The 24,213-nt window shown below is 36.1% G+C and overlaps 1 protein-coding gene across 1 annotated transcript in view; it reads left to right on the top strand.

The window, feature by feature from the left end:
- SPEF2 (sperm flagellar 2) overlaps positions 1-24,213 on the top strand; it is a 129,990-nt gene that overhangs the window by 62,369 nt on the left and 43,408 nt on the right. The window contains 14 exon segments of the mRNA XM_010008757.1: positions 1-93; positions 1,363-1,550; positions 3,163-3,331; positions 6,362-6,581; positions 7,074-7,204; positions 7,873-7,885; positions 8,071-8,227; positions 9,083-9,330; positions 12,003-12,105; positions 12,857-13,014; positions 14,271-14,398; positions 16,642-16,769; positions 16,882-17,020; positions 21,715-21,852. The exon segment at positions 1-93 is cut by the window's left edge and continues 25 nt beyond it. Coding sequence (XP_010007059.1) covers positions 1-93; positions 1,363-1,550; positions 3,163-3,331; positions 6,362-6,581; positions 7,074-7,204; positions 7,873-7,885; positions 8,071-8,227; positions 9,083-9,330; positions 12,003-12,105; positions 12,857-13,014; positions 14,271-14,398; positions 16,642-16,769; positions 16,882-17,020; positions 21,715-21,852 — 2,013 coding nt within the window.

The following is a 24,213-nucleotide window of genomic DNA, read 5'->3' as shown; positions in this document are numbered from 1 at the left end:
AAAGACGTGTTGAGACAAAATAGAATTTACAGGGAAAAACAGTATGAAGAAAGACGACTGAAAGAGTTCCAGGAAGCTCTTGATAGAGAAGCGGTAAAATATTTCCTCCCTGAATTTCTTTAGGACTGTTAGAATACCTTCCTGTTATAAAATGGAATTTGTATTTTCAAGTGTTAGAATTTAGGAGTTTTCTAAGGAGTGAGTTAATGATTAATATATTGCTTTTATCTAGGTTCAAAGTTACAGTTAAGTTGATAAGGGATAAAACTGAGTGAATTACAGTCTAGTTTTAATCTTTTCTTCCAGACTAATTTTACCTTCGTAGGGAAACATTTCTGTATGCTGAGGTTAAAAGGCACAGTCTTACAGAGACAAAATGACAAAAGACAATGACATAAAAGCTTGTTCCAAGAATCATATTTTTAATTTCCTGTAGATGTTATCTGTTAACATCAATTTTTTACAACTGCTGCAGGTTTTAATTCATGAATGCTACTTCCTACCTGGAACTCAGAGCTGATTAATACATTTAAATAATTCATAATCTGTTATCTGATGTTACCTGTTAACATCAATTTTTGACAACTGCTGCAGGATTTTAACTCATGAGTGCTACTTTCTACCTAGTATCTCAGAGCTGATTAATAAATTCAAATAGTTCATAATCCTGTGGCAAACCACAAAGTGCTATGTATGGCCACCACAGGCCACAATGTGATGGTAGGAATCATACTGTTCTCCTGCCAGAAACAATTAGCAACATCAAAACTTCCAGCCCAGATGAAGTCCTATGTAATCAGCAGCTATAGCTATTGATCATAATACCTTTTTAACTATGCCTTTGGCCAAAAGGAGCACATAATCACAGGAACTACTGATAATTTTCTGCCATAAACAAAGACCTTTCTCAAAAAAAAGACAACATCTTTACTGTTTGAATATAAAATTATTTGCAGACCAGAATTGTGTAAGTCATCATATATTTTTAGAGTATTCCTTTGTGAATTTCAGAGGAACTAAGCCTTTACCAAAGCGACTGCCTAATTGTTCCTCTGAAGAGTGGACAGCATCATTTCATATTTCCCTAACCCACAAGCACTAAATATGTTCTTAATAATTTTGTCATAAAAGAAGTAATATTTATTACTCATTTATTTAATTATATTTTAACAGTTAGCAAATAAACTGGAACTTAGAGAATTAATGTAAGTTTTTAGATTTGTGTGTGTGTTGGCTATCCAACTCTGGTGCAAATCTAGTTGTTTTCATTTCTGGAGTTAAATGAACAAGTTCATACTGTTTCCAACACTTTTGCACTTTCATTTTCTTTGTAATCTCAAATTTACTCTAAAAAAATTCTAGGCACTGGCAAAACAAGAAGAAATGGATCGTCAAGAACAAATTATCAACGAAAAAGAACATCATGAGAAAATTATCCGTGAAAGAGCTCAGGCTCGTTATAAAAAGCATTATTCAATATGTTGGGAAGTGATCAACCAAATAATTGATTTGTCAACAAAAGTAGGAGAATATCGTATACTGACAAACAAGTGAGTATGGTAGTAGTGAGGCTAAATTGTTAGCTGTTTGGTAGCAGTTAATCTGCATTATTCAGTCTCATTTAAGTACCAGAAGCATCTTAGCTAGAGTCTCATATCCATTACAGGATGGCTCCAATTTGTTGCCTCGGAAAATGATGGTATTACTTTAGTGTGAAGATTCATTCATGGGTAGTACGAGGTGAATTCTTAGCAAACCAAGTTTCACTAGTTCTAGTGCTTGTGGAACTACTGACTTCCTTCTATAGGAACAATTTCTGAGTTTAAAAAGTGAGCGATATGCACCTCATTCTAGATTTCTCCAGTAGCTGAAGGCTTAGTATAATATAAACAAAATTCGTTTCCTGAGATATATCAACCTGCCTGGATTCTCCTAAAAGTAGCAACTCAGCCCAAAATCTTCTAAGCCTTACATATTGTGATTCCCTCTTCTGATGACCCCGATTACATCATGGTTTCTGAGAAAGCCCTAAAAGGGCAGCAACCTCCATGTGCTTGTTCTGTAGGAATGTTTCCAGAAGAGCGTGGAGCCTTGTTGCTCTTTTCTTTCATTGGCCTTCAGTGATTAGACTTCAGTGTAAGGCATTAGAAAGTATGCCAAGATCATCATTGCCTTTTAATGTAATTCTGTGTTAAAATACTAAAGTGGTGGCCATTTGAAAGACATATAATTATATTTTATGGAAATTATATAGGTTAGGCCTAGTAGGTAACAGATAAAATAGCTCAGACACAGTTCAATGAGGATTTTATGATTTCCTTGTCTAGCATAGTCATGGTTCCAGCGTGACATTTGCTTGTCCTGGATGGTGCACAGCAATGTGTTACAGATATCTGAAATATCTTTCCCAATAAAGCATATCTAGGTTGGTTTGCTGCCACTAGAGGCACGTTTTGTCTGTGTTTGTGTGCACTTAATTGTGCAGGATGCAATGTGTATTAAATTATTTTCAACAGCACAGAGAGTTTATTTAAGCTGTGACACTCAACTATCTACAATCACTACTAAAAAAAAAGAAAGTCCAAATGGATGTAATCTTAAAAAAAATAGCAACCTCCTTTTTGAGTGTGTTTAGCAGCCACAAAATTCTAATGTGACATATGTCAGCATCCTATCTGCATTTAGCTTGCTACTATATGCAGTCATCTGATTTCATATGAATATTTTTCCTTGCTAAATTAAAAAAAAACACCACAAGAGTTTAATTGTTTAAGTGGCCATATAATCTTGAATTAATTTAATTTTAACTTCCAGAAGAAAAACTGTATATATTTTTGGTGAGAGGCGACCTTAATCAAAAGGGAAGGGAAGAATAAGGGGAAGAATATTTTGGATCAAGGAAAAGTAGCTAAGGCAAAACTGTAACAACAGAGCTCTGCCTGCCAAATACTTTGTGGTGCCACATTTGTGAAAATACTGAAACTTACTTATAAAAAACTAATAAAATCTGTAACAATTACAGAAAGCATTATACACTATAACTAGCTTAGAATATTCTTGTTTCATGATTTTAGTTCTTCTGAATTTGGGTCTACTATTCTAAAATATTTATACTTTTTTTTTATTTTCTTGGAACTCTTTCTTTTTCTTTTCCTTCTGCAGAAAAATTCCATTAAGACTGATGGGTGATTGGAAGGAATTTTTTTTTAAAGGAGAACCAATATATGAGCAAGCCTCAATTCAATCTTTGCCTGATGAACCAAGCCCTGAACAACTTGTAGAGCTGAACAAAATGAATCTGCTAGATGAAAAAGATTATGGTGAATACAAGGTACATCAAGCTGATGAGACATAATGGAAAATAATATGCCTTAATGTTTCAAAATCATAAAGATTTTTTCTGATGTTAAATTTCTTTCTTTAAATAGTTTCTGATTAAATAATTCAACATACTTTTCATTTCCTTGCATGAGGTTCCTTATTAAATATATGACTATTACATGTCAGTAGCTCTGGAAAGCTGGTGCAATTTTAAAACACTGTTATAATTCAATTAATGTATGTAATAGTGATTTTAGTTTTCTCTTGAATTCATAGGACCAACATATAAGTTGCAATGCTATTAAATTTTAGCTAATTGGAGTTTGAAAGTGTGGTTAATGCCACCACGTTTGAAAATGCAACAGAAAGTAGGAATCAAAAGCAAGTAAGATTAAATAAAGAATCTGTTAAAAAAACTGAAAGTTTTTTTGACTTATCTATTTATAAGATCCTTGTTCAGACAACATCAGATTATGTAATAAATTTCATTATCACTTTCTTTAGGTGAAAAAACGCATGAAGTGATAATGAAATTCATTACATAATATATATATTACATACACATATGTTACATTATATAAAACATTACATAATATATATATAGCATATACTATTTATAATTTATAATATATATATTTTTACATATATATATTTTAGACTTACAGGGAGCACATACAGAAACAGACAGGCAGGAAACAGTTACTGGGAAGCACAAAAGAAAAATTAATTTTTAAGTGTGTAATTTTTGTTTGTATGACAATGTCACTGTAGTTTTAGCTAGATGTAAGGGCACTTGAGATTATAAACATTTAATGACACATTTAAAGCCCTTGTTTCACTACCATTTTTTTTTCAAATGCACATTCACATATTTTTTTTCTGGATTTTGTTAGTCTTATGCCTTTCTGCATCAGTATTCATCAAAAGCTTGTATCATATGATTTGTAAAATTATAGGCACCAATTCATACTTACATCTTCTAAAAACTAAATTGGACAGCTAATACCTTCAAAGTAATGCTTCTATATAGAAGTGTATTGGCAGATCATTCTGTCAAAGTGCATGTTAATTTTCTTAACCCTGGAGAAAATGAAACAAATCAGTACAAGCAATTTGGCTTCCCTCAAGAGTAATACATTTACATTAGGAATACTGACTAAAAGTGTCAAATATATTTGATGAAATATGAGAACAAAATACAGTGCTATCAGTTTGTTCCATGTTCCACATCAGATTGAGCTTGAAAATATTTTGAAACTATCACATGATCACTTAAATTAATGGAATTAACCAAAATAAGCATAACAGTTTGCAGTGCTCAAAATATAAAATTATTTCCAGTTTCTATCAAGAGTGTTGACCAGTTCTGTAACTCTCACCTGGGAACCTGAAAACTTGTTTCTTACTGGTATGCTACTTAAGCTCAAGACAGGTACACTCTAGCAGTCTTCTGGTAAAAAAGGCAAGAAGACCAGAAATCTAGTATGAGCAAGCATTACATTTGGAATTCCTTTTTCCTACACTCTGACAGAATTTAAAGCAACTGATCCATCTCTACTTTCATGTTTAAGGAAGAACAGTTCAGATTAGATTAGAGAGGGGATACTGTCCAACTTATTTTTAATTTTTTTTTCCTACTGATTACAAAGAGGTGATATTTTATTTCATAGTGATAATAAATAATATTGAGTTATTCTATCTAATGTACATATTAAAAGCCAACAATGATCAAGTTCTGTTAGTAAAATGTCTACTGTGGCAATAAATCATTCATGATAGTAAGTTCAGAAAAAGATGACATATTCTACCTGAAACATGAATTTGAAACATTATCTTTTGATAGACCTTAGAATGAAACTGGTTGCTTTTGTTGATGGTGATTAAATATTTAATTTATAGAATTACACAATTGTTCGAGTTTAAAGGGACATGAAGGTAATTTAATTCAACCTTTTTGTTCATAGCAGGGCCAGCTTCTGAGCCAGATAAGGTTGCTCAGCACCTTGTCTGTCCAGCTATCAAGTGTTTCCAAGAAGAGGTTCCACAGGTGTTCTGTGCAACCTGTTCTAGTGCTTAACCACTTTCATTGTGAACATTTGACTTTGTCTTTCAACACTCTATTGCTCATCTCAAATGAGATAATAAATTAGAATCTAATTTGGAATAGTATTAATCTGCATCCAAAGAACTATGTAGTAGACTCCAACCAAATAGTAATTAATACAGAACAAGCATTATCCTGCATACTATGATGTTCTATTTTAGCTTCTCACAGCATAAACTGTATATCAGGAGTTTGCTATTGTAGTGAGATCCAATACTGATAGAGTGTGTATTAGAGCGTCAAAAGCACAGTTTTCTGTTAAATTCTTTTGACTGCATCTTTCCTTTCTCATCTTTCCCCAAATGTGATTGTCAGTAACAAACTGACAAATTGATTGTCAGGAATTTACTAACAGAACCTCATTAAGCTGTATGCTGGTAAGTCATACCATTGATAAATTTCTCTTGGTTTCAGAATAGATGAACTGGAAATTTCTACTCAGCATTTCCTTAAAATAGTTTGAATTATATGTTGATTTGTTTGTTTTGGATTTTTTGACATCTCTACTGAATGTGTCTTAGGCAAATAAATGTGTTTGAAATCTTTGTAAGAATTTTCAGAGATTTATGTGTGATACTGGAGAATAATGTTGCCCAGATTTTAGAATGATGAGTAACAGGGGACAGGACTCCTATGCCAAAAACCTGCTACTGATTTATTTTCATTAAATGGTTTTTCATATTTATGGAATAAAAAAAAATAAATATTCTAGACATCATTAAAATGGTTGTATGAGTTCTTTTCTATCTCAACCAGGAATTGGTGAATATCAATAAATGCTATGATATAGCTTTTAACAAGGACCTATTCTAAAAAACATTTTATTATTTAGTAGGATTCAGATTTGGTTATTGTATATTCCAATTTTATGTATAAATACATATATAGAAAGATGAAAGACAAGGCATATTGACAAAGTTTTTGTCATTTATACAGAGTATGACTGGGGAATGGTGCCCAACTGAAGAGAGCAGTGAAAACAAACCTCCTCCTAATAATAACATACTGGGTCATGTGCTTCGTAGACTGATGGATATATTCTATCCTCCAAAACCCAAACCTTCATCACCTGTATTTCCTCCATTTCCTATCAAAGGATGTATTTTGGGAAAAGCTTTTAGTGGAAAAACTACCTGTGTAAAGTTTATTGAAAAAGGTAGAGGTTTTGTTTCCCTAAAATTCTTAAAAATATTTATTTGCATTAAAATTCCACTCTTACAATGAAAATTGTTTGGGCAAATCCTTGCATTACTAATCTTTCAACCTCAGATGCATCTATATTTTGCAGGTATTGGTTGCAAGTCATTAATTCATTATGTTCCAGAATAAGACTAAAAGCCCCTGAACTTGTATATAGCATTAATATAGTATTACTTCTGCCTTGAGAATTTAAAAAATAAAAAAAGCTTTTGTCTAACTTCTCTGAGGATTGTTGGGAGAATTGTTATAGAAGAGGCTAGCAAGATAGCTATGATTGTGGATGGACAGTGTGCAGTGGTTACAGAGAAGAGACAATGGAAATAATCTATCAGAAGCCCAAACAAAAGTAATAGTGCATTACTTTGCATGTAAAAATGCCAGTAAAAATGCCTCAATATGTATGGTCAACTGCAACTGTAAAGTTATCTCTTTTTTTTGTGTGCATTAGTTTGCAATATTCAGATACTATCTGTTGATAATCTGGTTCAGGAGGCCATCCAAGCTTTTCTTAAAAATGAAATTAAAAGTGAACACAGTGTGATTTCAGAGGAAGTAGAGAGTTCTGGGGAACAAGATAAGGTAAGAATTTTTGTTAATTTTGGGTTTTGCTTCCACAAGGAGATGAGAATGAAATACACAAGGAAGAAAGCATGTTGTTTCCATTTTTCACTCAATTTCAAAATTAACTCTAAGTTTGGACTTGTAAGACTTGCTTCTACTTTATAAAGACGCAGTACTTAAAATAGTTAAATTACTTTGATGGTGACACACTTTCATAATTCTGAATTAATTTATTGATCTCACTACAAGCATTTTTTGTCTGAAATATGACGAGTTTATTAGGAAAATCTGTCCCTATGTGTGCTGGTTTGAATTCTACGTATTGTTAAAGCTCTTGGTAACACTCACATTTATCTAAGATACTTCTTATGTTATTTCTGAGTTAGCAGAAATGTAGTCCTGATCATGCTGCTGCTAAGCAGATCATTCATCCCATGATGAGATTAGTTTTCTTTGTGTTCAAAGATATGTAATTCTACAGTTTTTCCTTGGATTAATTGCTCACTGGAAAATACTTCAAAAGCTAAAATACAGAAGAATCCATGTAGAACTAATGAAGTTAAGTTAACTAATGAAGTTAAGTGGACTAATGGTAGTGAAAATCACAATAAGTTGACAACCAAGGCAGTTAATTTTTTATTTCTTGGTCTTCATATCCTTTGTTTCTCAATTTTGTTTCTGTCTAGCTATTTCATAGGTGTAATGATGGAAATCAGTTAAAGATTTCGATTAAATTTGGCCTTTTTTGCATCAGTTGAAACTATTTCTCCTTAACAAATAACAGTAAATATTAAATATACATAAATAACACAGCTAATAATTAATTCAAATAAGTAAGTAAATAATCTATAATATTTATAGTAGAATCATACTTTTTTTAACAGTGAATGTTGTGAACATTCTGAGCATGTTAGTCATATGCTGCACTCTTCCACAGCTGTCTGTACGTGCCCAGCTTGGCTCTGCATCACAGAAAATATTGAAGAAAGGAAAAAGTATTCCTGATGAAATACTCATTGACATCCTATTGGAAGCCATTAAGTATGAAATTGTGTAGCTTTTCTTTTTTCTCTGTTATTTGGAACAAAATTATGCAGCTTGCTGGACAAGATGTTGTCATCCTTTATTAGGGTATTTTTGGACCACTGGAGTTTTTTACTTGAAATTGGAGCTAATTAATGAAGTTATTTAATGCTCATTTTATGCTAGCAGTAGAGTGCTAGCAGTAGAATTTAGCCTTAATTTATACAGACATTATTGTAAAATGTTGGAGGTAAGTAAAAATAAATGCATAACTATTGCATAGTCCTGAAATATAACTCATGTCTCAATTTTGTTGGAAGGCATTCAGAAAGAGTTAGTATTTTTTTTCTTGTAGGCTTTGTGAGATGCGTATTCCAAGCTCACACGTAAGCATTTTTCTGTACTTTTGATTTATGGCAAGTTTTCTCAACTACCTTGATGTGCAATTAGCACTGAAGTTCCCACATGAATATTACTTAAGCTATACTATTCCAATTAGTATATTTAAAGGTACAATACTGATTTTGCTATTTGTTACTACAGTGCAAAAGTTAGTAGAGAAAATAGTGAAATAAAACTTCTAATCATAGTCTGTATAGAGATTAGTTTTGAAAACTTTATTTTACAAGAGAGCAAAAATTGGAGGGTTTTTTCTTTTTTCACTTTTAGTTAGGCTTGATGTTATTTTTCTTGTTTAAAATCCATTACTTTACAGATTAAGTTCAAATGATGATTGTCATATTCTGCATTCATAAGGGTGTTTATTACATTGAAATTCAGAATGAAAGACTTCCAGGGCAAGGTCTTCTTTACATGTTGTTATTATTATGCTATCAATTCACAGAATAATTCTAGTTCCTCATTTACTTTTAGCCAAACACCACCAGAGAAGGGGTGGATTTTGGATGGGTTTCCAATGACAGTTAAGCAGGCAAAGCTATTTGAAAAAGCCTACACAGGGTTTGATCCGGAAGCAGAAGATACAAATCCTGGAAAGCTCTCACTTGTTACAGATCCCAGTGCCCCTCACAAGCTGCCTGTTACCTCTCCTGCATTAGATGTTGCTATATTATTGGATGTTTCAGACACCATAGTACTGAAACGTGCAACTGACTTGAATTGTAAGTTTCCAACTACATAACAAAGTTAAATGACAGATTCTGATATATGGGGAATGGAAAGATTGCTATAATATTGACATGGCTGAATTGTGGGTTCTTTGCAACATATAATCATAGAACTACAGAACATTAGGGGTTGAAAGGGACCTTTGGAGATCGTTGAGTCCAACCCCCCTCCCAGAGCAGGTCAGGTCACACAGAAACACCTCCAGATGGGTCTTAAAAGTCTCCTGAGAGGAAGACTCCACAGTCTCTCTGGGCAGCCTGTTGCGGTGCTCCACCACCCTTAGAGTAAGGAAGTTTTTCCTCATGTTGAGGTAGAATTCTTTGTGTTCCAGTTTGTGTCCATTGCCCCTTGTCCTATCATAGGGCACAACGGAAAAGAGACTGGCCTCTCCTTCTTGACACCCACCCTTCAGATATTTACAGAGATTAAAAAGATCCTCTCTCAGTCTTCTCCTCTCTAGACAAAACAGCCCCAGGTCTCCCAGCCTTTCCTCACAAAATGGATGTTCCAGTCCCTTAATCATCCTTGTAGCTTCTGTTGGACTCTCTCAAGTAAATACCTGTGCCTCTTGAACTGGGGAGCCCAGACCTTGGCACAACAGTCCATGTGTGGTCTCAGTAGAACAGAGCAGAGGGGGAAGAGAACCTCCCTGACCTGCTAGCCACACTGTTCTTAATGCAACCCAGGATACTACTGGCTTTCTTGGCCACAGGGACACATTGCTGTCCTATGGATAACTTGTTGTCCACCAGGACTCGAAAGCCCTTCTCTACTGAGCTGTTTTCTAGCAAGTCAGCTCCTAATCTATACTGATGCACATTGTTATTCCTCCCCAGGTGCAGGACTCTGCACTTGTTGTTGAACCTCATGAGGTTCCTCTTTGCTCAGCTCTCCAGTCTGTCTAGATCTCACTGGATGGGAGAACAGCCTTCAGGTGTATCAGCCAATCCTCCCAGCTTTGTGTCATCAGCAAACTTGCTGAGGATACACTTTGTCCCCTCATCTAGGTCATTAATGAAGATGTTGAATGAGACTGGACCCAGCACTGACCCCTGGGGCACATCAGTAGTCACACATCTCCAGCTGGACTCTGGACCATTGATCCCAACCCTCTAAGCTCTATTTTTTAGCCAGTAACATAATAACAAGTTGCACATTTGAATTAAAGTTACTAAATTATATTTTCCTCTGACAATTATGAAATTAGAAATCATTTAGATTTCTTGACAGCTTTATTCTCTATTTATAAGACCCCTCTTAACTAAAAGTGCATGACTAGGTATATGTAACACATTAATCCTAAACATAATTTACCAGATATACCTGTAAATTGTACCTATTGGAGCAACATAGCACTATTGCACAATTTCTCTACATCTCACAGTATTGCCTTAATTAATTGTGCATTATCACCTTGAATTCTTTCAGATTATTTAAGATACTTTTATTTGTTTCAGTCAAAGGCAGACTAGGAGTGTCTAGTCTAAGTGCTTGTTTGTACTGAAGTCTCACTGAAGCTGAGGTAGCACAGTGGCTGGTGTTAGCACATGAAATAGCAGCTGGAAGAAATACAAGTTACAACAGGTACAGAAATGTGCCTCATTATAAATGTGTAAATTGTATTTTTCTCCAGGAAACACATTTGAAAAGGGATGGAGGAAAGAACAAACAAGAGGATAGGCCAACATTCGTTCTCAGCGGGTGCCAACATTCCCTCCCTATTTATGACTGCCTTTGTCTTGCCTTCACTTAGGCAGTGAATGATCCGGAATAGTCAGTTTTGGCCAAAAATGGCAAAGGCATCAAGGGCTTTTTGAGGGCTATTTCTCTTCCAGACCACACATTTTTAATTACCCTTACTCACCTTGGCAAAACAGAAGTTCTTTCCATTACTATGCCCCATATTGTCCTAATTATGAGGACATTCCTCTTCCTGTTTTTCATGGCATGGCTTAAATTAAAGCACCATTTATCTTTAGCTTTTATGTACTGGTAGTGGTGAGAATGAAGCAAAATCATTAGAGCTTCTGCTAACAATGCAGTGAAGATAAAAGTATATACACTTGTTAATTTATGATGTTGTGTTGCCAAAACAAAATGTCATAATATTTAATATAAACTCTGAAATCCACACAGAATTTATTTCATAAGATGTAAAGGGGTGATAGAAAGTTACAAGAACCATAAAAATTAGAAATTATTAAAAATTGCTTATTTCTAATAAATTAAAGGGTTTTTTAAATCTTTCTGAGAAGGAGTAGTTACTTAAGGAAGATTGAGATTAGACTTCGAAAATGCCTTCTATATGTTAGAGTAGATGAGACTGAAATAGTCCACCCACAGAAATGTTCCCTCTCTACAACTGGAGATTTCTATGATGGCACAGCATCTATCAGGACATGTTAGCGCTATAATTGGCTGTGTACTTAAACAGAGAAAGAGGCAAGACACTGTCTTCAGGTCCTTTCCAGCCTAATTTTATATTTCTGTGTTTTTTCTCATTTTTCTTTCCTTTACAAAGTTTGGTCTCCAATGTTTAAATTAAAAAAATTAAGATCAAGGAACATTGAAATTATTCTTTTAATAATTATCGTACTTAGGGCAAATAACTACCTGCAGAACTTCTTTTTTCATTATATGCTCTTATGTGCTGCTTTCTACTGAGCAGTTAACTCAAAGTCATCTGAAACTGCACAGAACAGTCAAAGCTCTGATGCTGACATCCCAGAAGAGAATCTTCTCTCAGTCGGGGACAAGGTGCTTCAGAGGTATGTTGTATGAAGTACAAAGTGTTACTTCAGGCTGAGATTCGAGCATGTAATTAATCTGAGTCTCATGTGTGATCCATGATAGTGCTGATACGGCTAACATTAGGATTTTACTTAGTAGTTTCTTTAACATGAAGTCTCAAGAGTACTTTCATTTTTGAAGCAATATAAATAATCCTAGAATATAAGAATTAATGTGTTTTGCTTTTCCAAGGGGAATTTTTTTTCAGATACATGTTGCATGAACTGTACGTATACATATACATGTATGCATATGTATGTATACATACGTATATCTGAGAAATGCCAGATTTTGTGTGACTGCCTTTGAGTCAGATGTACTAGAATCACCAAAGTCACTTCTACATTTCTAAAAGATGTCTTAAGTTTGATGTAAATTTACATAAAGATGAAATAAAACCAACTGGTTTTGTTTCTAAATATTTAATACTATCAAATGTTTCAGCCTACTATATTATTTATAACTTTATGTTGTTGTGAGATAATAAAGTAGGTTTAGCTGGTGAAAAGTAAGAGATATATAAGACCAGTTAAGAATAGGAATTTTGCTTTTTTCCTATGTTGAAAATGAAAGGGTTGATGTGGATGGAGTATTATTTTTGCAGAAAATATTGGGTGGGTTTAGTATTCTATTAGATACTCTGCTTTTTCTTTTATTTATTAATTTGGGAAAATGTTTTATCTTTCAGTATTTAGATAGTAATTTTATACATTAACATGATTTTCCTAGAATTACAGGCTTTCTAAACTCGTGGCCAGAATTAGACAAATGGTTTTCAATCCATCAAAATATTCTTGTGAAAGTCAATGCAGAGACACAGGAAAGTCTGGTCTGTGAAGCAGTGAAAGAAATTATAATGGAAGAAATTGCCAAAAATCAGGATAGAAGTAAGTTTTCCTGTTCTTACCTCTTACAATTCAGTGAGAAAAGATTTTGTTCTTTATAATTAACACTAGTGATTAATATGTAAAACTATATGGAAACACACATTTTCACTGGCACTGCAAGACTCTAGGAACTTGTAGGTTAGTGATAAATGCACCAGAACTGTGAAGTTTGCTGTGATGTTCTTACATTTTTAGAGGATATGGGTTAATTTCACATCATTATAATTATTTTCTCAAATGCTGCGTCCAGCAGTTTTTTTCTTTCTACAAACTTAATCAGAATGATGGTTTTTCCACTGAAGCATCCAGCAAGGAAGTGTTTTTCAGAGGCAAGTATGTAAAGTAAAACTAAACACAGCTACTCTTTAAATGCTAAGCTTCTTTCAAAGAAAAAGACAAGACAGCAGTGTTTTAGTACAAGTCTATTTCTTTTCTTTGAAATTTTTTTAATCCACAGCAAAACTTTCAAAAATTCATGCACCTGACTCCAAAAATTAATTTTAAAATAAAAATCTAGTTTTTGTAGTGTCCTTCTATGGTCATGGATAAGGTGCTGATTTCTTTCCAGAGGTCAGTTCAGATCCTAAGAGTGAATCATGCTCTGAAGCTGCTAGCTACATCCAGTATTATTTTGCTGTACTATAGGTTGGCAGTGTTATTTATTCCCGTTTCTTTCTCTACCATGTTATCTTTTCCATCTCTTTCTTCCCATTCATCATCATTCATACCTTCCCACTTCTCAGAATAAGGTGTATTTTTCATGTTAGGCCAAATTTAGCTAATTTTATCTGTTTCTTCTTCAGTATTTTTCTTCATCAAGTCTTTGCTAAGTCTAGCATGGAAGCTTTAAATGTTTAAAACTGTTCTTTAATTAAGGTGTGAGTCCTTGAAATCATGATAGGTATAAGAAATTTCAGAATTGTATCAACACCAGCAGCCTTTGTTTACCTGGTCAAGAATTTGGTTTATATGCATGCATACCGATTCAGTATCTTCCTTTTTCTCTTGCCATGATGGATTTAGAAAAGTATCAGTCCTGCAAAATATAAGCTTAACTGAAAAGTGATTTTGTAACTATAGCATCACTGATTTGATTAGTGTCTTTTTAGATGAACAACATCTGAGTAATGAAATACTGAATCTGTTCCATTATTTTCAATTTGTCAGAGTAGCACAGATGTCTAATTCTCTTTATTGATACTTAAAATACATTTGTAGGTATTAATTTTACTTTCATATACTAGAGTCTGTTCAAGAAATACCAAAAAGAAAAAAGCTTTTACAAGTTAAACGTGAAAAACGGCTTCATTCCATTGGTGCGGCACCACCACCAATTGAACCAGGATCAGATGAATGGATTTATGTAGATGAACCACTTCCCAAGGTATATTTATTAATGATTAAAAGTCTCAGATTTCAAGGTATATATTTTTCCTCATTGTTTTATGCATATTCTATCTCAATCTTTTGTCTCATTGTGTGTTATTTTTTTTCAATATTTTTCAATGAAAGAAGCACTAATACTGTATTTTATCTATACAAGTAACAGTTGCTGCTAAAATATATGATGAGGAAACACACTTTGAAAATTTTTGTAATTTTTTTATCCTAATTCTTCACAATGATATTGAAGAATAACTTGTGGGTGCCGAAACAATAATACTTTTAAATATTATGAAATACAAGCATAAATTTACTGGGTCAGTTTCCTTTCTCTGACAAGGGAAGGTGTGCACTGATCTGTCTCCTAGGATACATTTTTCTAACATCTTTTCCCCAAGGACTTCTTCCTAGTTTTCAATGATGTGAACTCTAGGGATTTCCTGAGACAACTGTCTATCTGCATCTTTGTATGTAGTAGCTCTCAATAGACATTTCTTCCATGATTATGTCTAGTTGCTTTTTTAAAGCAAATTACTTTTTTATCTCCATGCCACAGCCTGTATAATGATGCTTTTTTTTTTTTTTTTTTAATGTTTCTGTCACTTTGCTTTATAGCTGTTGTTTCCTTGGGTCATTCAATGACCCTAGTTCTGTATTGTGAGGTACAATGAATAATAATTATATAATCACCCTCTAAAGTTACTGAAGATGTGACAGGCATCTATTATGTCTTCATTTTGCTCAATATTTCTTTGCTTTTCCTGTCCAGTCATAATCTGTTTAACTCCTCTCATGTGGAGTGGTTCAATATGTTCAGTCATGAATCTTGACTTTATCTCTGTCTGTTCTACTGTAAATTTCTTGAGATGGGGAGCTGGGACTGCATGCAAAATTTTGAAGGGTGCATAATGATGCTTTGTATTTCATTTTGTTATTCCCTTCCTAGTATTTACCAGTTTTGCTTTCATGACTTCAGTTAGCTTGCATATCACAGAATCACACAGAATTTGTCACAGTTGGAACAGACCTCTGAGATCACCAAGTCCAACCGTCAAAAAAACCCCTAAGAAACATTTTTAAAAATAAAAGTAAAAAAAAAGCCCCCTGAAGCATGTCCTGAAGTGCCACACCTACACCTCCCTGGGCAGCCCATTCCAGTGTCCAGAGTCCAATCACTCTATCAGTAAAGAAATTCTTCCTAATACCTAGTCTAAACCTCCCCAGTGTAACTTCAGGCCATTTCCTCTAGCCTTATCATTATTTGTTAGAAAGAAGAGACCAATGCCCATCTACCTATAGAGACCAATCTACCTATTTTCAGGTAGATGGAGAGAGAGAGAAGGTCTCCCCCCAGTGTCCTCCTTTCCAAACTAAAGAATCCCAATTCCCTCAGCCTCTCCTCACAGGACTTGTTCTCCAGCCTCTTCACCAGCTTTTCTGCCCTTCTCTGAACTTGATCTCAACTCAGTATCTTTCTTATAGTCAGAGGCCCAGAACTGAACACAGCACTCAAGGTGCAGCCTCACCAGTGCACAGTACAGGGGCAGGACCACCTCCCTTCTGCTGGCCACACTATTCCTGACACAAGCCAGGATGCTGTTGGCCTTCTGGCCACCTGGACACACGCTGGCTCATGTTTAGCAGCCTTTGACCATCACCCCCAGGTCCTTTCCCTCTGGGCAGCTTTCCATCTGCTCTTCCCCAAGCCTGTAGCATTGTCTGGAGTTGTTGTGACCAAAATGCAGGACCCAGCACTTGGCCTTGTTAAACCACATGCAATTAAACCTTATGCAATATGCTGGGCTTCCCCTGGCCATAGGGCTTTATTTTGCATTTCATGACAGTCAGTCTGTCAAAACTCACCTTTGCAACATGGGAGTCAGCTTAGATATTTACCAGCTTGAACACTTGTGCACCACCAAATTCTGATGCTTAAATATTCAGCTAGTATCTTAACTCAGTTTATTAATATATGAAAGGCCACAGTTATCTGAGTATTCTGCTGGGATTTCCCATTCATTTTGAGTATTGACACTTACTTCTGAAGAAATGCAGAGGATAAACTGTATGTAGCTACAAGATCTGTAATAAGTTGTAAATAGCTGTAAATCAGAATAAATACATAATGAACAATTTAGTAATGTGATTTAATGAAATTATCTTTCTTATATTGGCTAATGCTACAGCTAAATGCATTACCAAGAAACAGATCAACTAATTTTGATGTTTTTAAAAAATTCACAGGAGATACCTGATTTTTTAGTACCTTACTGGGAAACGGTAGAAAATTCATACATAAATAGCATCAAAACTATATTTAGATGTCTAAGGGATGAACATCATTCTGTGATTTGTTACTTAGCAGACACTAGGTGAGTAGAAATAGTTGCTTGTTACATTTATATTTGTATATTAATATACTGTTCGTTTCCTGTGGCATTCTCTGTCTTTTAACACCAAAAATATTTTTGCCATAAATTACAGAAAAAAATTTCAAAGTTATTTGAAGTGGCCAGATCTTAAGCAGGAATTTGTTTCTCAGTGGCAATCAGATTTTAATGCAGTTGCTGATGACCTGAGAGAAGATGAGGAAACAAAAGCAGAACTACACCAAAGAGTTACTGTAAGTAAATGGCAAAACTTGTAATATAGCCTATAGTATTGTTTCATTACATACAATCTTGATGTAGCATGAATGATGTAATTATTTACATTTTTGTTGTTTTTACCACTTCTCTGAAAGTATTTCACTTCCTCTTGTACATAAAGTGTTCTTCGCAAGTATATATCTGGTTTTTGATCGTATCTTTCTTATGTTTTGCTTCTGTTTTTAGGGTATACTGTGGTATTCTGGCACACTGTAAAAGAAATGCTTCCCTCCTTTCTTCTTCTTTATGTTTGGACATTTCTATCACATTCTAACAAATCTTGGCAGTCATTTAGTTTTTCCATAAATGCTAAATGGCAATATATGTTTTCTAAAACTGATTCACACAAAGTACAGAGAATTTTTTTTTCAAAAGTTTTGACTCAGGCAGATCTTGGCCAGGTCATACATTTTCTGAGAACACTTCTTAGAAAACCCCAACAACATAAGAGTAAGGCAGTTTTGAGTAAAAATATGACTTCCAGGATTTTTGTTTCTGAATGGCCCATTCTAGTCTAGGAAAAAGGGAAGCTGCTTCACTTTGAAAAGAGGAAGAGTGGTGGGAGAGAAAAAGAATTTTAGATGAGCCCAGAGGAAGATACCTCAGTCTCCTCCTCTAGTTGTCTTCTGCTTACAGTAAATCAAAACTGTGACTTGAACAACATGAAGACAAAGAAGAACATACTTCTGACAAGTCTCAGGAAGGTTCTGGAAAGAGATGTACATCAGTGTAGAAAACATCAATTTGTTTTGTTTGCATAGCCAATAGCAGAACTGGCTTCTGTCAGCCCCCATGTTGAACAGAGCCAGTGTCAGCTGGCTCAAGGTGGCCAGAGCTGAGACGATCAGATATGGTGGTGATACCTCTGTGATGGCATTTTTTAAGAAATGGTAAAAGCACTGCGTGGCAGCTGTGAGAGATGGGTGAGAAAATGTGAGAGAAACAATTTTGCAGTCACCACAGTCAGTGAGGAAGGAGGGGCAGTAGCTGCTCCAGGTGCCACAGCAGAGACTCCTCTGCATCCTGTGGAAAAGATCATGATGATGCAGGTTGTCCTGCTGCAACCCATGAAGGACCACAGTGGAGCAGATACCCGCTTTGCAGCATTTGGAGGACCACACACTGGAGCAGGTGAACACACCCTGAAGGGAGGGAGCAGTAGCCTGTGAAGAGACTACACCAGAGCAGACTCCTGGCAGGAGCTGTGGCCTGTAGAGAAGCCAGGTGTTCTGGCAGGACATGTGGCCCATGGGGGACCCACACTGGAGCAGTTTGATCCTGAAGGACTGTGCACATAGAAAGAACCCATGCTGAAGCTGTTCTTGAAGAAATGTAGCCCATGTGAATGACCCATACTGAAGAATTTTGTGGAGGACTGTATCCCTTCAGAGGAACCCCACTCAGAGGCAAGGGAAGAGTGTGAAGAGGAAGAAGCAGCAGATAAAACACATACTGAGCTCATCACAACCTCCCATTCCCTACCTTCCCCATGCCACTTGGTGAGGAGGTAGTAGAAGAGACAGGAATGAAGTTGAGCCTGGGAATAAGAAGGGGTGTGGAAAAGGTGGTTTTAGTTTTGTTCTGTTTCTTGTTATTCTGCTCTGTTCTTAAATTTCAGTAAATTCAGTTAATTCCCCCAAGTTGAGTCTGTTTTGCATACGATGATAATGGGTGAGTGATCTCCCCATTATTATCTTCACCTACAAGATTTCCCATAATATTTTCTTCCTCTGTGCTCTGAGGAGCTGGAATGATAGAGCACCTTGGTGGTCACCTGACAGCTAAGTAAGGTCAACCTACCACTGCAAAGCAAATAAATTGTATGCTTGTAGCTCTTTTATTTAGTAGCATATCCTTACATGTATATCCTGTAGGACTGTTGTCAGAGGATGTAGGGAGGCAATTAGGAAAGCTAAGGCCTCCTTGGAACTTAACCTTGCAAGTCAGGTTAAGGATAATAGAAAGGGCTTTTTCAAATACGTAGCTAGCAAAACTAGCAATAGAGGCAATATTGGCCCATTGAGGAATGAGGTGGGAGCCCTGGTGACAGAGGATATAAAGAAGGCAGAGGTGCTGAATGCCTTCTTTGCCTCTGTCTTCACTCCTGCAGGGTCTCCCTATGAGCCCCAGATTCATATAGCCCCAGAAGAAGTCAAGATAGAGGAAGAGTTTGACATGGTAGATGAGGATTGGGTTAGGGATCAGTTGAGTAATCTGGACATCCATAAATCAATGGGTCCAGATGGAATGCACCCAAGGGTGCTGAGGGAGCTGGCGGAGGTCATTGCTAGGCCACTCTCCATCATCTTCAGTAAGTCATAGGCAACAGGTGAGGTCCCTGAGGACTGGAGGATAGCAAATGTCACTCCAGTCTACAAGAAGGGCAAGAAGGAGGACCCGGGTAACTATAGACCGGTCAGCCTCACCTCCATCCCTGGAAAGGTGATGGAACAACTTGTTCTTGGCACTATCTCCAGGCACATCAAGGACATGGGGGTCATCAAGAGCAGTCAACATGGTTTTATCAAGGGTAAATCATGTTTGACTAACCTCATAGCCTTCTATGAGGAAATTACTAGGTGGATAGATGATGGTAGAGCGGTAGATGTGGTTTATCTTGATTTCAGTAAAGCATTTGACACCGTCTCCCACAGCATCCTTGTGGATAAGTTGATCAGGTATGGGTTTGGTGACCAGGAAGTGAGGTGGATTAGGAACTGGTTGAAAGGAAGGAGTCAGAGAGTTGTAGTCAATGGGGTAGAATCTGGTTGGAGGTGTGTTACTAGTGGAGTCCCACAAGGGTCGGTGCTGGGACCGGTGTTGTTCAACATCTTCATCAACGACCTGGATGAGGGTATAGAATGTACCCTCAGCAAGTTTGCTGATGACACTAAGCTGGGAGGAGTGGCTGACACACCAGAAGGCTGTGCTGCCATTCAGAGAGACTTAGATAGGTTGGAGAGTTGGGCGGGGAGAAACATGATGAAATTCAACAAGGGGAAGTGCAGAGTTTTACATTTGGGGAAGAACAACACCATGTCCCAGTACAGGTTGGGGGCTGAACTGCTGGAGAGTAGTGTAGGTGAAAGAGACCTGGGGGTCCTGGTAGACAGGAGGATGACCATGAGCCAGCAATGTGCCCTTGTGGCCAAGAAGGCCAATGGCATCCTGGGGTGCATTAGAAAGGGTGTGGTTAGTAGGTCAAGAGAGGTTCTCCTCCCCCTCTATTCTGCATTGGTGAGGCCACATCTGGAGTATTGTGTCCAGTTCTGGGCCCCTCAGTTCAAAAAGGACAGGGAACTGCTCGAGAGAGTCCAGCGCAGAGCTACGAAGATGATTAGGGGAGTGGAACATCTCCCTTATGAGGAAAGGCTGAGGGAGCTGGGTCTCTTTAGCTTGGAGAAAAGGAGACTGAGGGGGGACCTCATCAATGTTTACAAATATGTAAGGGGTGAGTGTCAGGGGGACGGAGTTAGGCTTTTCTCAGTGATGACCAGTGATAGGACAAGGGGTAATGGGTGCAAATTGGAGCATAGGAGGTTCAAGGTGAATATCTGAAAATTTTTTTTTACTGTAAAAGTGACAGAGCACTGGAACAGACTGCCCAGGGAGGTTGTGGAGTCTCCCTCACTGGAGACATTCAAAACCCACCTGGATGAGTTCCTGTGTGATGTACTCTAGGTGACCCTGCTCTGGCAGGGGGGTTGGACTAGATGATCTCTCGAGGTCCCTTCCAGCCCCTAAGATTCTATGATTCTATGATCCTGCGGTGTGGACAGTCATAAATATCTGATAGCCTTCATTTAATGTGCCATCACTGGTGTCTTAGGTAGCACAAGGGGTACTAATTTGTCAGTTTCCCTGTAGCTCTTGCCCAGGAGAGGAGAAGTGGATTTGTCTGAGATCTGTGAATGAGGGGAGAGATAGGATCTGACATCTCATGGTCAGCTGAGACCAAGACTTGGAATCACTTACCATCTAAAGCCCGAGCTCCTCTGGACAGAACTGCTTGTAGCTGAAGAGAGAGCTCATCTTCCCTACCTTTGTACAGCATGTAATACCACTCTTCCCACCTCCTCTTATTACAAGGAAGTCTGTCACACTGTTTCCATGCATAGATGGCAATGTGGACCAGAAGATTTGCAGGCATGTTGAATGCTTAGCAGGTCTTCAGGGCTGTCAGTGAGCCACAGAATGCTGCTCTTAGATATAGTGACTTGTTAAAGAGCCCATACTTAAACACTAAAGACAAATGGAATGGAGCTATCTGAATTGCAAGAATAGTTGAACTTGGTCATAATTTTTCAGAATTTTTCATATTGCACATCCCCTTAGAGTATTATTCTTATAAGTGCTAGCAAACCATTTGAGTGAAAAGTTGTTGAGCAGCTGGGAGCTTAGCTATTCATATTCTCACATCTTTAGCTGACTTAGGTAGATTTCTCTGGCTGAGGCAAGCAAGTAAGACTACACATTTATTTCATAGCTTTGTATTCTGTGTGGAACATTTTTAAAGCTGCTTCCTGTCAGCCCTCTGTAAACAGAAAACTTCACAAGGCTTTTTTTATAATAAAGCGCTAAATGAGGGAGATGCTATATGCACAGGCAAAAAAAAAAGTAGATGTTTTAATAATACATATAACAAGATATGTTTGATTTTGTCTTTTAGGACCTAAGAGATAATCTCTGGGATATCTGTGATAACAGAAGGGAAGAAGCACAGCAGGAACGTACTGATATAATGAATGACGGCTGGTTATTAGACAAAAGGGGGATTGCAATGAATAATTTCTTTTCACTTATGCAGGTATGGATCTACTATGGAGTCTGCAATGGAAGGGGACAATGAAGGGGATTTGGAAGTCAAATAAACCTCCGAGGAATTTCATATGGTTGGCTTCCAATAACTGTGGTGCTCAGAATTAGATTAGCAAATATTCATGCCTCTTCTGAATTTATCTAGAAAGCTAAGAAATAAAAAGTAGATGACCTTCCATACATTAAACTGTTTGGCAGGCAGAAGTTAAGAAAAATACTACTGTTATTTCCCAACACCTCAGACTTTCAGTCTGTAATGTATAGTGATATTGTTTTCAATTTTATCAGTCCAGTGAATAATCTGAGTTTTGTAACAGAAATGTTAGAGCTGTTTATCCTTTTGTGATCATATTGACATCTGTTCTTAATTTACAAGTTACATAATTCACTGCTGATCCCACTTGCTGTTAAGGTTGTCCTGTATTTACCATATCACAAAACTATATCAGTTGTAACTTCACCAGTGTGGCTTCAAATTTTATCTAAAGACTGAAAAAAAAATAAATTGTGTGGACTGTTTTTGTGAATATGATGTAATTTGTTGCTCTCGAGATAAGCATTCAAATACTACCCATCTTTCACACATCTGACTTTAAAGTTTTCAAGAGACCATCTTAAATTAGTTGGCCCTCCCTTCCTTCACATGAAGCATTTCCTGTCATTCAGACTGACCTTTAATTACCTCACCTCCTGAAGTAAATTACTATTTTCCCATACTGCTTTTTCTAGATGCATAAATTTGGCTTAGGGCTGTACTGGACAGGAATAGATTAGACTACACTAGGCTAGACAGGCTTTTCTGTAAATTGAGTGGCAATTGTGTGGAAGTTTTGATAACCCTGTGGAAGGCAATAAAAACAATGCTTTAAACACGTGCCATGTGATGCTAATCTGCCTAAAAAATCAGGTCTAACCAGTGTAGGGTGGGCTTCCTGCCCTTCAGTTGTTTGTGTTATTTTTACATGCTTAATTAACAAGGGAACCACTCTCTTATTTCATATGAGTTTTGTGGTAATTTAAGTAAAGTTTGTGGGGTAGTCAGTTGCTAGAGTAAAGAAATTATTAACTCTGTTTTCAAAGAGTGTAAATAATGTCCTAAAAAAAGATTAAGGCCACTGACTAAAGAGAGAGGTCAAAATAACAAGTAACCACTGACTAACTGAATGACATGCATTCTGTGATTAGGATGTTTATGTGACTAAGTATTTTAAAAATGCACCTTGAATTAAGTACATAAGAGAGCCAAATTAAAGTATTATTGCTGAGCTTAGTTTTTAAATGTTTCACCTTTTGTATTAATGTATAGCTTTGCAACTGTCATTCTCTACTAGTATAATTTCATGGTCATGTATGTTGCAGTCCAGAGGAGATTCACTACTAATCTAATTTAATCAGTTTTATGTGCATATGCAAATAGCCACTTAAGATTACAAATACATTTATTACCCATGTATGAGCTTTTATCTTCCTGAAGAAAAATGCAAAGGAAACTATTTTTACTTTCTTTACATAGTATAGCCTCCCCAGAATAAATGAATTATTAATACTAAAACTACAGAACTAAAAATATAATAACTATTTTTTTATGTAATGTCTTTGTTTGAGAAGGAGCCAAAAATAGGCTTCTTTGGTCTTAAGCATTCTGTCTGTGGTTTTTTTTGTGGGAAGTTACATATGTTCCCCAGGTGGCTGTTACTGTATAAACATAGATTTGTATAAATGCCGTTTATCAGATTTCTCTCCACCTTTCTGTGTGCACACTGCTATACTAGAACATATTTTCTCCCTAACTTATGGATAAATACTGGTTTATACCACAAAGGTTTTGTCCTTTGTTTTGTGAATGTGGTTTTGTGCATTTTCCCATGAATATTTAGTACTGTTTTGTCAGTTAGAAACTAACACCGTACTGTATCAATAAATCAAAACATGACAGGTGTTAAATGTTTTTTGAATCTTCCTTGATTTCTTCCAAGGTGATTCACATAGAAAGATCTTCAAGACACCTCAGTGTGTAAAATCTGTGTATTTCTTTGGTCCAGAAAAGCTGTATGGTTTTAAAAATTTTCTCCATTGCATAAACCTTTTTATTTTATGCTATTTAAAATTTTTTGAACAAAAAGATCCTTATATGTACCAAGTTTTTGGTACAGGTATTCTTGCTACCATAGAAATACATAAGTATCAAAAATTATTGTAATAAAATTTAATTCAGCCAACATTATTTATTGTAAATATTTTTCCTCAGATTTTTATTAATCCTTAGAAATTTCAGTTTGAAGACATTATAGGTGCAAGTAGAAAAATGCATTGAATACACTATAAATTATCAAACAAATATGATTATATT

The sequence above is a fragment of the Chaetura pelagica genome, unplaced genomic scaffold (assembly GCF_000747805.2).
Source record: "Chaetura pelagica isolate M959 unplaced genomic scaffold, ChaPel_1.0 scaffold31, whole genome shotgun sequence".
Lineage (NCBI taxonomy): Eukaryota > Metazoa > Chordata > Aves > Apodiformes > Apodidae > Chaetura > Chaetura pelagica.
Note: the sequence above shows the minus strand (reverse complement) of the source record. Positions and strands in the feature narration are given on the sequence as shown.